We start from the raw sequence: 14,291 nt of genomic DNA on the forward strand, positions 1-14,291 counted from the left end.
TGCCCTGTGCCTACCTGACCCTGGCTTCTTTTGATCCCCGCTGGGGGCCACCCTGGAGTGGCGGAAGGCTGAAGGGGCACCCAAGGGACGGTGGGGCTCTGCCTGTGCACCTGGGCCAGAGACAGCCTGCCAGGGCCCGTGCAGCAGTGACACATCCCAGCTCCCCGGGCGGTGCCCCTCGGAGCGCAGATGCTGCCTAGCCCGGGAAGGACAGACCTTCAGAATGCTGTGTTTGCAGGAAGAGAAAACTGGACACAGCTTAGATGTGCATCAAGAGGGACTGTGTGAGCATCTGTACCTGGGAGACTGTGCTGTCATTTACAATAATGAGGAGCAGAAAAGGGTGTCCAAGACAGGAACAGCTGGAGGGTCCGCTTGGGTGGGGAAAAAAACCAAGAATGACAAATCGTCACAGGAAAGGTCATGATGGCCAATTTATATAGCCCTTCCCATGTGCCCACTGTGTTCTAGAAGCATTCCATGTTCTACGTCCCTGCATCCGCACAGTGCCACTCTCCAACAAACCAGCTACTTTCTCCACTCCCGAGACACACAGCTGTCAAAGGACTTGCCTGAAGTGACGAGTGGTAAGATGCAGAGCGCAGACTCAAACCCAGGCCGTCTGGCTCCCACACTTTGTGTTACGCACTGCTCTTTTCTGCTTCTTCCGTAACAAGAAAAAGCAAAAGCCCAGAACAATACTGAGCATTTCCTACAGGCACCTCGATTTGTATATAGATGCACAGAAAAAAAAGTCTAGCCAGGCTCCATGCCAAAGTGGCAGGCTACCTTGGGACACGGGTCATAGCCGCCTGAGAGCCTACTCTTTCTAAACGAGAACTGCATTCATGCAGTATTTATATAAAATGTTAAATATAAACAAGGTTGAAATTTTAAAACAATAGAAAGGCAAGTCAGCAGCCCAGCTGCTCCTGGCAGTTACCAGAAAGGAGCTACTAAGAGCCCAGAACTTCCCAGGAAGCTCCCCGCTCCCCCACAAACACGCTGTCACAGACTCGAGCTTTAACTTTTAAAAAAGGTTTATTACTTCAATAGTGAATTACTTTTAAAAGATGATAAATTTCACTTCTGTTGCAGTAGAAAAGAGGCTGAGGCTTGCCCCAGAGCGGGAGTCGCGGGTGGATGGGTCTCCCACCCGACCAGACTGGACCCCCGGACTGATGGGGCTAGGCTTCCGCACCTCTGCCCCAGCACCTAAGAGCCGAGGGCCCTCGCGGGGGGCAGCTTGGGGCGGAGCGTCCCACCACCCGCAGCGGGGAGTGGCCGGCTCAGTATACAGGAAGACGTCAGTTTAGGCTGGAGGAAGGGGGCCCCAGGCACCCAAGTCTGGTCCCCACCCGTGCGGACTTCAGGGAGATCAACGTCTGCTTGGGGAATGAGGAGACAGTTGGAGCAGCCTTGAGACGCATCTTGAGCTCACATGTTTACTGAGGCCTGTGTGAAAGGGCCTCGGGCGCCCCCAGCCCAGATGGATGGATGAGGGCCAAAGCTCCGGGTCTGGGCAGGACTGGGCAGCCCCCTGCCCATACGGCTTTGGCATGAGAAGTCTGTGTTCCCAGGCTGGGTTTGGGGACAGTAGCCGGCCCCTCAGAGTAAAAGGCCTGTCCCGTGTGGCTTAGCCAACAAGCGGGGACTGCAGTGTTTCGTGACTGGGGGAGAGGGCGCTGGTGGGGAGGAGGCAGCAGGCGCCGGGGGCCCCCTGGATGAGCAGGTCAGACTGGGCTCTCTCAAGGGAGGGGACCCAGTGCCCACGGCACTGCGGGTCACTTGGACGGAAGGTTCCAGACAGTCCTCGTTGACCAGCTCTCCGGGTCTCCTCAGCAGCAGCTCCATCCCTGAGTGTGCCTGCACACGTCTGTGCACGCGTGCGTGTACACGTGCTAGGGGGTGTGCAGTGTGTGGACACGTGTGTGGCAACTGGGGGGGCTCAGACTTTAGGACTGGTGGGCTGTCCGCTAAGAGAGTCCTGAAGAAGCGGGGTACAGGGGCCGGGGAGCCGGTCTGGCTGAGCGGCCGTGCTGGGCTGGCTCGTGGCATCTCCAGGACCCTGAGGAGGAAGACAGGAGCTGGGTCACGGAGCCGGATCAGAGAGGCCCACCCGCATCCCCAGCCCCACGCTTGGCCCTGCACCCACATCCTCCGGCGAGGAGACAACCCCCTCCATGTCCCCCATCAGAAACACCCATTCATCAAGCTCGAGATCAGAAAAAGCTGGAGTGACGTACGGACCCCTGAAATGCAGTTACAAGGGAGTCCTCTCTCACTACACAGCATTGTGCCCTGCCCTCACCCCATTTCCGAGGTGGGAAAACCAAGGCCCAAAGGCATTTGCCTAACACAGTGAGCAGGGCAAAGCAAGGGCTCCAGGCCTTTAACTGGAAACCAGTTAAATGTCCTCCAACCGGAGAGTGCATTTTTTAAATAGCATCACAAGATGGCATTGAACCTGGACAGGTTTCACAAACCCAGACCTGCTGAGGCGAAAAGCCAGTGGCCGAGGGACCCATGAGAATTGCTTTAATCCTCTATTGTTCCCGGATATATTTATACAGACGTAGAGGGGAAAAGCCTACACACCAAATTCCTGGCAAGGACGGCCTCTGTGGGAAAAGGTGAACCAGAACAGAATGTTCACAATTCATGCTGTTGAGTCTGGGTGACAAGGAACGGCAGATGCTGTAATTTATCTCTTTTTTTTTTTTTTTTTTTAAGTTTCTCAACCAAGTCATTAAAGACGATGATAAGAAATGGGGGCGGGTGGGGAGGCAGAGACCGGGTTCTTCATCCCTCTGAGCCCTATGCCTTCCTTCCCCTGAAGAAGGGAGAGGCCTCCCAGCGGCAGTTGGGGCTGGGATATCCCGAGCACCCTGGCCCACTTGCAACCCCAAGGGCTTGCTTCTCCAGGCAGTGAAGAGAATTAAAACCCCCACTCTGTGCAGGACAGAGGGAGGGGAAGGGTTGGACTCTGGCCCCCTCCCTCTGAGACATTTCTAAGGCTTTCGGGATTGAGCCCATTCAAGCCAGGGGCAGGAATGGGGGGTACAAGGAGGCCAGGCCAGAGTGAGACCAGCCTACCCCATAACACACCACCACAGAGAGGCAGTGTGGGACACCTAGGGTGGTCACAAGCTCAGCAGCTTGACCCAAACAGCCACAGCTTAAGAAAGCCTTGCTCAGAAGTAAAAAGGAAAATTAGTCCCAGACTGAAAAGACCCGCTGGTGTATCCCAAGGAAGACACATGTAACAAATCCCCAAGGAACCAGAACATGAACCAGATTCCTCCTCTTCCTCTTCCCTTCCACCTTAGTTTGCCTGAGGAATGAGGACTTGGAATCAGAGAGAAATTAATGAGAAGGTAGGAATGGTCCAGGAACATTTCCCTGAAGGGCTTCCGTGTACAGTTGCCCAAGATGTTCACTGCACAAGTGAGCGTAGCCAAGGGGGCTATGAATGCGCTGTCAGCCTCCATTTGCCAAACCCTCTGCCCTCAAGCAGGCCAGGTCTGCACAAAGTGGATGTCTTTCTTATCGACATAAAAATGCTCTTCTTGGCTAGTGCAGGCTCCATTTCCTGCTTTCCCCAAACAAGGCAGCCCTTCAAGACTGTTCCCATGCTCAGGTGCAAGGCAAGATGTGCGGGGACCCACACCTAGGCTCAGCATAGGCTAGAGACCACCATGCAGGGATTCTAGGTCACCAGGACCACTGGTCACTTCCCAGGTGCCTGCCTCCCACCCCAAACCAAATCCTATGGGACATGACAGGACACTGCGTTCCCCAAGCACACGACTGGTGTGGAGGCTGAGCTGCCTTCCAGAAGGCAGGTCTGTAGAATCTCTAAGTCAAAAACTTCCCAAATAAATAAATAAATAAATAAATAGGAGACCCCAGGTTTTGGTTTTATCTTATGGGGGAAGGGGCGCGGCAGGACATGCTGGCCGTGTCCCTGGCAGCCCAGGGCTCTGACCTCACAGAACCACCAGCCCTATCTGTGCTAAAAGGGAATAAGGCCCTCTCTACCTCTGAGGAACCCTCCCCTGCCCCCCGAGAATGCCCAGCAAGTTTCGACAGAAGGGAATCGTGGCGAGAAGGAGGCAGGGGTCCCCGGAAGGCAAGCTGTACACAATAAGGCATCCTGGGATTCTGGGGAGACAAGGAAGGAAAGGGAGACTAGCGTCCAGCTAGGACACCCTGTTCCCGAGCCCAGGGATTGTGTCCTCAAGGAGGGTATCCGGGGCATGTTCAGTCCTGACGCGCTCACGCCCCTCCCTCCTACTCCCCAATTGGCAGGAGGAGCCACCCCACCCCCAGCCTGGCTGGGGACACAGCTGTCCCTCCCTGCTCACAGGGCTGGCGGCTGCTGAGCCCACGACTTTGCATTTTCTCTTTTATTTCCACCTCCAGCCCTGGCAATCGAAGCAAAGTGGAGGCAGCCAACTAGCCCCAAAGAGCAAGACTGTTGCCTCACCCGCGCTCTGTGGCTGTCAAGAAAGCTACTTAAACCCAAGCAGATTTGGCCCCAGAAGCTCGAGGGGGCAGCCCATTTTTGAGAAACCAAGGTAAGAGCCATCTGTCACAGGTACGACTGTAGAGTGACTCACCCCTGCCCGACACCAAAGTCTAGGGCCCAGGGCTCCACTGGCCACATCCCCGAGCAGGACTAAGACCTCAGACCTAACGGATCCCAGCCAGGAAGGCGAACTCCCGCAGGCATGAGCCTGCTTCTTCTGGAGGTAGACTGCCAGATAATATCAGGGCATCCAGTTAAATCTGAATGTCAGGTAAACAACTGAGTTTTCAGTATATGCATGTCCCAGTAACTGCACGGAACACACCTACCCTAAAATTCAGTTTACCTGACATTATCCTTTTGTTGTTGTTTCTTGGTCGTGGGGGCGGGGAGGATAAGCAGACCTGTGTGTCTTTGCTCTAGCTGGCAAGCCTAACCTCAGGCTGAAACCCAGTATTCAGCAGGCACTCAGTTGATGCTCAAATTCTCTTTTTCTTGGTCATCCCAGATTTATTGATGTATTGATTTAATTCAGGTTTGCAGGGTTTTTGTTTTGTTTTGTTTTGTTTCAGAAAGAGAGAGCACATGTGAGAGGGGATGAAGAATGGGGGTCAAGGGAGAGGGAGAGAGAGAATCCCAAGCTGGCTCCGCGCCCAGCATGGAGTCTGATGCGGGGCTCGATCTCAGGACCCTGAGATCACGACCTGAGCCAAAATTCAGCGTCAGACACTCAAGCGACTGAGCCCCCCAAGCGCCCGATCCGAGATTTATTTAGACTCTTGTTTCTCAAACACGGGATCATCTACACCAGAACCCTCTTGGGGGTGTCCATTAAAATACATATTCCAGGGCTCCACCCATGATTCTACTCCAGAGGGTCCAGAAGGATGTCCGGGGGTCTGCACGTGGAGCCAGCTTTCCCGGAGAAGTCCACCGCACCAGAGTCAGAGAAGCAGCTGGCTTGAACCCCGATCCTAGCTTCCTAAGACAACCTCGAAAATAAGACAGCAGCCCCCAGAGCACCACAACCCTCTGCCTCCTACCATGCCTGGGACCAAAGAAACTGCCGATCACTCTGAATGCAAAAATGGGCAAGTACGAATTTTGAGTCTGTAGACACTCCAGGTGCGGTTTAAGCTGAAGACACGCATCAGATCCAAAGAGTTTCGAGCCATCGGAGTCCTACTCGCTACGGGAGGGGAAGGGGAGGGGGCCGCGCGGCGTTACCTGGTACCCACCTACAATCTTGCTTCTTGTAGCACAGTCCCCTTGGGAGCTGATGTCATCAGGGATTCAGAATAGGCCTGAATGGCCTCCTTATCCTTTGAGCCCTTTTTACTACTACTCCAAAATAAATAGCATTTCTCCTAGAAGATAACCAAGCTAATTTATAGTTGACACCGTAGCCAAACACGAAAGGTTGACGCGCTTCTTCAGCTTCCGGAAAGCAAGGAGCAGGGTGTTAAGTCCAATAAACCATTAACGCCTGGAGATGCAGAGACGTGGAGAGCGGGTGCCCTTCACCAGAGACAGAAATGCCTTCGGGAAACGCGCTCAGTCCGACGGACGAGCCCCACAGGAAAGGGCCTGGCCACCTGAACGACTAGGGTTTGGACACCGGAACCAAGGTGGGGAGATGGACCACCGTGGGCAAGGTGCATTGGCCAAGAACCAGCGGGCTGAGCAGGTGGCGTTTTAAATCGGCTCGTAACAGAAATTTCTGTGAAAAGTCTTGCTATTTGAAAGGAACGACTTAAGAAGAAAAATTTCTGGGAAATTAAAATACGTTGAGTTCGTCAGCATATGATCTTTTTTAAAAATCAGGACAAATAACATAAAAATATGTGAGGCCTAAGCTCTGCTAAGCTTCCCTGCCCCCCCCCCCCAAAAAGTCACGGAATAAATTTCCACTATGTGACCTCCGGTGCCCCCTGTGGGGAGGAAGTCTCAGCTGTGTCCTCAGGGAAACAGGCATCCTTACTGCGTCTGGGGGCCGCACACTGACCTGGGGCTGAGGCCTGGAGGGAAGGGGTCCTAGCCAGTGATTTCATGGGTTTCCTCACTCTCCTTTCCCCTCCCACTCCTGATGGACACTCAGGAGAGACAGAGGAGACAGAAGATGGGGAGGCTGCTCTGGCCTCCTCCCCTGGGCCGGTTCCTCACCAGCCAGTCCCTGGGATCCCCTGTCGGTGGCGGTGGAAACACCCAAGGAGGGATTCTCAGGCTGAGAGCCTTGGCTTCTAGTCCTTTCTGCCCTGCCAGCATAAATCAGGCAAAGAACTATAGGGAGTTCCCTTATGCTCCCTGGAGAGCCAGTCCCGCTCAGTCCAGTCTCCCTAAGCCCCTAACAGGCTGGCTAAACCCATCGGTCACCAGGAGCTCAAACACCAGAGCAGTGGCATGGTGAGAGCTCATGGGCCCTGGCACCCTTGCACCAGGGCAAACCTTTCTCCCTACAGGATAGGGAATTTGGAAGGCAAATCTGGTTAAGGGGCTGACACCCAAGTTAAGAGCCCAGGAAGGTTTATGGTTACCAGAGCAAGCAAGTAAGCAGGCATGCAAGCTGCTCCCCAAGAAAGAGGAGAAAGTGGAAGACCCGTTTGCCAACGCTGAAGCAAGAAATCAGATGCCATGGGGGCCCAAGGGCACTCCGGACATGCCTCAGCCACCCCTGCCTCAGGGCCTTTGCACTGGCCATTCCTTCTCTCGGAGTACTTCTGTGAGTCTGTGCTGAGTCTCTCAACAGCATTCCCATCTAAGCCTAAATTCTATCTCTTCAGAGAAGCCTTTCCCGACACTCTCTCTATAGCATCCCCAACCATCCTGAACACAATGATGTCCAGTCCAGGAGCCATATATGGCTATTAAGTCTTTAAAATGGGTGAGTCTGAATCAAGATCTGATGTAAGTATAAAATACACACCATATTTCAAAGACTTAACATGAAAAAATAATGTAAAATATAGCTACGTTTATATTTTTTATATACTTTATATATTTTCTATTTTTATGTGTATATGTTGATGTCCTACTTTGGACCTATCCGGGTGAAACAAAATATACGATTAAAATTGATTTCTTTTACTTTAATGTGCCTATTGCAAAATGTAAATGGCTCACCCACGGCTCACGTATTTCTACTGGACAGCACTAACCTTGTCTGTCATGTTTTCTATTATCTTTATCATCAGCAAAATTGCCTTTTCTGTTCCCTCGGTTTTCATCCATCTCCATAACTAGAATGCCATGCTCCCCCAGAGCAGGGCACGGGTCTGTCTTGTTCACAGCTAGCTGCCCTGCACCTGGCAGAGAGTGGCCCCAACAGGTGCTGACTTGATGAACAAACCATTCAAGTACCAGGTCTCATTACCCAGAGCCCTCCCAGCAGCCCCTCCCAGAGAGGGTCCCCAGGCCTCCCAGGACCCGCAGAGAAGTGGCAATGCGGGACGCAAGAGAGATAAGCATGCAGTGACAGCTCCCCTGCCCCAGGCAGAGACCCAGGACCTCTGCCCAAGGTGGGCTCAGGGCTGAGGGTGTCCGCGGAGACGACTGGAGGGATGTCCAGAGGACCCCACGCCCCACCTTACCCCAGCAGGCAAGCAATGGGCCGTTCAGCCCAAGCCTCACTCTGGCCACCACCTACTTGGCTCCGGATCTGGTGGATGATAGGGATGAGCAGCAGGACGCAGCCCAGGGCGAGGAGGATGTACTGGGCGTAGTGCAACACACTGGGCATCAACACCAGCTGGGTGTAGAAGGTCTGCAGGGGCTCACCTTCCATTGCCCCGCTCTGCGGATGGAGAATGACAAATGAATGGGCTGGCGCCATACCCAGAAGGCCTGGGGTGCAGATGCTGCCCCACGCCACATCCCCGTCCCCCACCCCTTCCGGATCTCAAGACCACAGTCCAGAGCTTGCAATGAAGCCTGTGGGCGGGGGCTTCCTTTTCCTTGGGGGGGTTGGGGGGGGCAACACGACTGGACTACATTTCCCAGACTCCTGTGCAGCTGGGTGAGCCACGTGACCCCATCTGGCCAATGGGATGTGGGCCCAGTAGGTTACAACTTCCTGCCTGGCCCATAGGCACCTGCCGTGGGATTCCAGTTCCTGGAAAGGAAAGGGTTCAGAGGATCTCTGGGAGGCGGGACTATGGGACAGCAGGAGCCTGGGTGTCCCTATGGCAGAGCTCCGCCTCCCACAAGCCGCCCAGACTGTGATGTGAGCAGGCTGTCCCTTCGGATGTTATAGCTCTGCCTGATTGAAAAGCCCGCTGCCAGAAGGAACCCCGGAAAGCCAGGAAAAAAATTTTCAAGTGAAAAGCTGACGCGCTGAGAAGCAGCTTCCCTTCTCTCAGGAGAAGTGGTCAAGCACATTCAGAAAATTACACCCTGGGCCAGGGCCGTACTGTCAGGCAGCTTCTGCCTTCCTCACCCAAGGGATCCTATCAGCAGCAGGATAATCGATAGGGCGTGCTTGGGCCTCGCGGAGCTCCTCACAGATCGCTCTACATCCCACATTCCGGCAACCAGCAGCCCCCACTCCCAAGAGCCACCTGCCTCCAAATCCCACCCTGGCTCCTGCCTGGCGTCCCAGACTCGGCGCCCAAGGGCGCCCACGCAGGCAGCCGGAGGCAGCCTCACCTCTTCAAACCACACCAGCGGCAGGACCACGGGCTCGATCTTCCCCGTTTGTCTGGAAATAAGCGAGACAAAGCAAGTGAGAAGTTTTTGCCAGAGTGTCTTCTGTGAGGCAGATTTGGACACGTGATCCCAAGCTCCAGGATCAAGAGGGATTTGATGTTGCAACAGCTAGATTGGTGCAGGCTTGAGTAATGGGCATTTCCTGGCAGGGAGTAACCTGACAATCTGATCCTATCTTTTTGAATTAAAAACTCACATTTCCTACAAGGTGGGGGCTGCCATGGACCTGGCTGATGTCCATCCGTTCCCTTTAGAAACAAAACCCCAAATTTATTCGGGATGGCAATGCACGCGGCTAACTAACAATAGGTTTTATGCTCGCCTCCTGCATTCCTTGGGAGAGTCTAGAATCTGGGCCCATGCCAGACAGAGGCTGCCTACGTGACCAGGCCCCAATAAACAGGCTGGGCCTGGGCACTGAGTCTCTAAATGGGCTCCCCTGATAGAAAACACTTCACAGGTATTGTCACAACTCATTGCTGCAGGCAGTAAGGGCATCCTGTGGGACTCTCCTGGGAGAGGGCTCTGGAAGCCTCTGCCCGGAGCCCCCCAGCCCCAGACTTCACCCCATACACCTTTTCCTTTGCTGATTTTGTTAGAATCCTTCTGCTGTAATGAATCACAGCCACAAGTACGACTATGTGCTGGGTCCTGTGCATCTTCCCTCTGAATCATGGAACCTAAGAGTGGTCTTGGGGACCCCTGACACAACACTTACTAGCTAACAGTGTGACCGCTGGCCTGTTACCTGCCTTCTCTGGGTTTCCACTGTAAAGTGGGCATGACACAGGCAGTCTCATGGGGCTCTATTGTTTTAAAGGCAGTAACATGAGCAAAGTGCTTAGAGGAACTCCCACCATACAGAGAGCGCTTCAGGTCTGTTACCGTTGTCATTGTTAAATCCTAGCAAACAAATGGACGAAAATATTCTGCAGCTATTGGGCGGGGCAGGGGTGGGGGTTTTCTGCTTAAAGAAGGCACAGCTGGACAGAGGGGAAGTGGAACGCACTAGGCCCCCTGCTAAGCCACGGATTGTGCCGTGAAACGAATTTACACAGCATCACCTGCAGACAAGTCACAGAAATACAACAGAGGGTTTGCGCTGGCCTCTTTTATCTGAGTCTGTAAGAGCAGATGTAAATTAAATGCAAATAGCATGCAACCCTCCTGCCTTTATCTCGTGGGCAAACAGCCCCAAAATTCCCCAGAGGAGCCACAGGCAAACAGCTCAGCTGAGTCTCTGGCCTCTTCCCACACCCGATGCCAACTGGCCCTCGGGGACGGCAGGAGGCGCTGCCGTTAGACCCGATCCCTCGAGGCCACTGCTCCAGCCAGAAGGGGAGGTCAGACGGCTGCGTAGCCCATGCCGAACAGACGGGGACAGAGGCCCAGAGAGGTCAGGGGAGAGGCCCGGGGTCACCAGCAGGCAGAATCCAGTGGCCCAAGTGTACCGCTGGCTTGAACAGCGTTTTGTCAAGAATTCACATTCACTTCCAACAAGTGAACATTGAGAGAGACCCTGTTAAAATCCAGATTTTGAAAAATGCATTTGAAAACGCATGGGACAGGGCCACGACTGGCAGGAGCTCCCGGGGCGGGGGTGGGGGGCAGGGGCCGGCCTCAGCCCCGCCCTCCCCACCCAGCCTCCCTGGGTTTCCCAAGTCACCTGTCACCCACCCCCCCCACAAGGCCGTTATGGGCCCCAGAGCCAGAGGCTGGTGGGTGGCAGACCGTTTTACTACCCCCAGCTCCTCCAGGAGCAAACCCTCTGACAGCCTCCCAATGCACGAATAAAAACCCGGAGCGAGGGAGAGGAACGTGTTCTCTCTAGCTGAAAGGCATCGCACAAAGCTGAAGAGACGCTCACATTCCTGCAGCCCAGAACTCTTCCTAGGGGAATTTTTTTCATGAAACTATTTCAAATATGCTTAGGGGGAAAAAAAAACAAAACAAAACAGAACCCAGAACCCAGACGCCACCATAACGAGTAAATCAGTGCGCCCTCTCGCCCAGCTCCATCACAACCCCGCATCCTGCCCAGAGTGGGCGAGGACGCAGGCTGGGACGTTCCCACACCGCTGGCGGGAAGGTCAGGGAGGCAGCTGCTGGACAGAACAGTCTGGCAGCCCCTCCAGTGGCTAAGCGTGGCCTTGCTGAATGAGCCAGCAGTTACGGTCCCAGGTGTCCCCCCAAAGCAAAGGAAAGCACGTGTCCACACAGAAATCTACACACGCACGGTCCTGGCAGCATTACTCAGGATGGCCCAAACCGAGAAAAACCCAAATGTCCACCCAGGGAGCGATAAAACCTGCCCAACGCACACGATGGCCTACGATCCGGCCATGAAGGGGAAGAAGTGGTGACATCAGCTACAGCCTGATTGAGCCTTGCCGACGTGAGGCCGAGTACAAGAAGCCAGACGTAAAAGTTCACCTCGTGCGTGCAAGATCTCCTTTATAGGAAGTGTCCGGGACAGGCAAATCCAGAGACACAGCAAGTAGATGAGGGGACGCCAGGGGCTGGGGGAGGGGGAGCGACGGCTACTGGGGTGTGTGCAGAGGGAGGGAAATGTTCTACAGCTCACCGTAGCGAGGGGTGCATGACTCCCAACACGCTACTAATCGCCGAATCGCAGGGGTGAGTTTTACGCCACGTGAATTACATCCCAAAAAGGCCATTATTCGAAACAAACAGCAACAAGAAGAAAATCGGGGCTTTAAAAAATGCCTTCCATAAAGCAAAGAGTCACCCTTTAAAAGGCTATTTGGTACATTTCCATGTTCCAATCCTCGCTCTTGCCAGGAGTTTTTTTTTTTTTTTCAATTTTCTGTTGAGTAGGAAACTGCCTGGATGGAAGAGTCTGGAGAATTTGGGGGACAGATGTTGAGAGATAAAACCAGGATCCCGGAGTGGGGAACAGACCCCACATCCAGGAGGACCGTCTCCTTCCCCACCTGCTGGTCCCTGGGGAGGGTCACTGCAGTCCCCCCATCCCTGGGACCCAGGCCCCCACTCCCAGAGCCACTCACCCGATGCCTTTGATTGCCTTGATATACAGGCTCAGCTGTAATTTCACGGAGCAGTTCATGGGAATCCCGGTGACCTGTGGGAAGAAGCACAGAGAGGGGCCTGGGCTCGCTGGAGCCCCCAGTCCTGGCCCCGAGAGTGGGCACCGGGACCCCCCATTAGCTCTCACCCCTCCCAGGCAAACACAAGCTTCCCAAAGCCCCCTTTCATCCACCACCTATTCCCAGGTATAGTACATTCTGTTCCCTCTTTTTTTTTTTTTTTTGGTTCATTTTTCCCCTTTATTTTTAAAATTTTAGTTAATTCATATTTTATTGACATATAATGTATTCTTTGTCTCAGGGAAGTACATTCTGTTTTCATCATCCCTGCCCCATCCTCCAAGCTAAACAAAATAGATTTGCATATGGAAAAAGTCACCCTCCTCACACAACTTTTCCTGTCTCAAACCTAATGATAGTTTTCCCTTGGATTTAATTTTCTTTTTCTCCAGAAAACTTTTTAATCTCCATATACGAGGTAGGGACAGGAAACTTCCTTTGTCACAGGAACCTACGTTTGTGGGATTTTTCTGGATGAGATCATTTTTTTTTAAGTAGTAAGTAAATAGTAGGCAAGGACACATGCATGTACAACCAAACTCAGGGAGGGAGCTCCAGAAGTGGAAAGGGACAGAGGCTCGAGGTCAGGAGGCCAGAGCTGCCGCCTCTCCACCAAGGCCTATCTCCTCGTCTGCAAAAGGGACTAATTCTCCCCACTTCCCAGAGTTTCTGTGGCGCCCAATCAGGTACCCAAGATACCCACACTAGGGGCCATCAATTCTCATGTGATTATCAAGTATATCCGCGGTAAAGGGCATTATCTTCCATGATAAGCAGGCCTGGCGGGCCCCAGTGGCCCAGAGGGACAAGGAGGGACAAGGCAAAGGCCGTGCTCCTGAGAAACAGGGGAGACCTTGAACCCCAGAAGCCGGCGGGATGGGAGGGAGTCCACCCGTGTGTGAAGAAGCGATGACACGGCAGGCCCGAGGCTGTCCTCAGAGAGGCCTGCTGGCTGGGCTGGCCGGTGGCTGGGGTCTGGGAACCGGGATTCCGGGAGGGCCCCCCACCGACTCCCTGATAAGCAGTGTTCACTGCGCCCGGATGGTTTGTACAAACAACGTGATTTATGCTGACCGCCGCTGGCTTTCCTGCGGGGGAGTCTGGGAGTTGGGGAGGCAACAGGCAGAGGGAGCCAGTGGGAGCGGACCCCAGGGAACACCCAGGGTGCTGAGTCTCTAATGGGCTTCCCTGGGAGATGACACAGCTCACTGCTGGGGGAATTCAGTGTGTCCTGTGTGGCCGCCGTGGGGGAGGGCCCTGTGCCTGACTACCCACCACCCCCAGACCCCGGATTCACCCCCTGTGCCCTTCTCTTTGCCCACAGAGCTTCGTGTCCTTTGTAATCCATCCCAGCCGGGACTCCCACCTTATGCAGAGCCCTGCGAGTCCCCCCAGCAAATCAGCAAACTTGGGGGTGGCCTCAGGGACCCTGACATAACCTGCCACCGCCACCCCCTCTTTCTAGAACAGCCTCTCTAGTCTAGGGTCTCCACCCGGGCCCACTTCCTTCCCCAGGAAATGTGTTTCCTTCCCTCCTTGGCCGGCTCCTCCTGGACCGTGAGGCCCCTTCGTGGGCAAAACCCCACCCGTCCCCAGCACCCCACAGAATGAAAACAGGGACCCGTGAACACACCTCTCACCACACCCTTCCTGCTCTTAGGGCCGGAAGAGAAGCCTCCAGGACAGGAGCCCCCCCAGGTATCCTGCTCTCGGGGCTAACGCCACCCAGGCAGCGAACGGGTCCCAGGCTCTTCCTCCCCGAAAGTACCCGAATCAGCAATCAAAACCCAAAAGGCCACTTCCTTTCACTGCATGCCTCCATCTGACCCGAAACAAAAGACGTGGAAGCCAGTTCCTACTGTGGCTGGGACAAGACACCTGCTGGCGTCGTCCGGTCCCCCAATCTTGGCCGCCTGTTCCTCAACATGGGG

General features: G+C 54.3%; 1 protein-coding gene across 4 annotated transcripts in view; it reads right to left on the reverse strand.

The window, feature by feature from the left end:
• Positions 1 to 1,022: 1,022 nt before the first annotated feature.
• Positions 1,023 to 14,291, reverse strand: part of SCARB1 (scavenger receptor class B member 1) — a 68,782-nt gene continuing 55,513 nt past the window's right edge. For 2 of the 4 annotated variants that reach the window (XM_032876489.1, XM_032876492.1), the window contains exons 9-10: positions 12,262 to 12,335; positions 1,023 to 2,068 (exon numbers count right to left, since the gene is read on the reverse strand). In XM_032876489.1, the coding sequence (XP_032732380.1) occupies positions 1,609 to 2,068; positions 12,262 to 12,335 (534 nt within the window). In that variant the 3' untranslated portion in view covers positions 1,023 to 1,608. Of the gene's footprint in view, positions 2,069 to 5,769; positions 5,899 to 8,174; positions 8,322 to 9,172; positions 9,225 to 12,261; positions 12,336 to 14,291 lie in introns of all 4 variants that reach the window. The other 2 variants (XM_032876490.1, XM_032876491.1) reach the window with 2 other exon arrangements.

Source organism: Lontra canadensis, unplaced genomic scaffold (genome assembly GCF_010015895.1).
Source record: "Lontra canadensis isolate GAN:19392208 unplaced genomic scaffold, GSC_riverotter_1.0 scaffold58, whole genome shotgun sequence".
Classification (NCBI taxonomy): Eukaryota; Metazoa; Chordata; class Mammalia; order Carnivora; family Mustelidae; genus Lontra; species Lontra canadensis.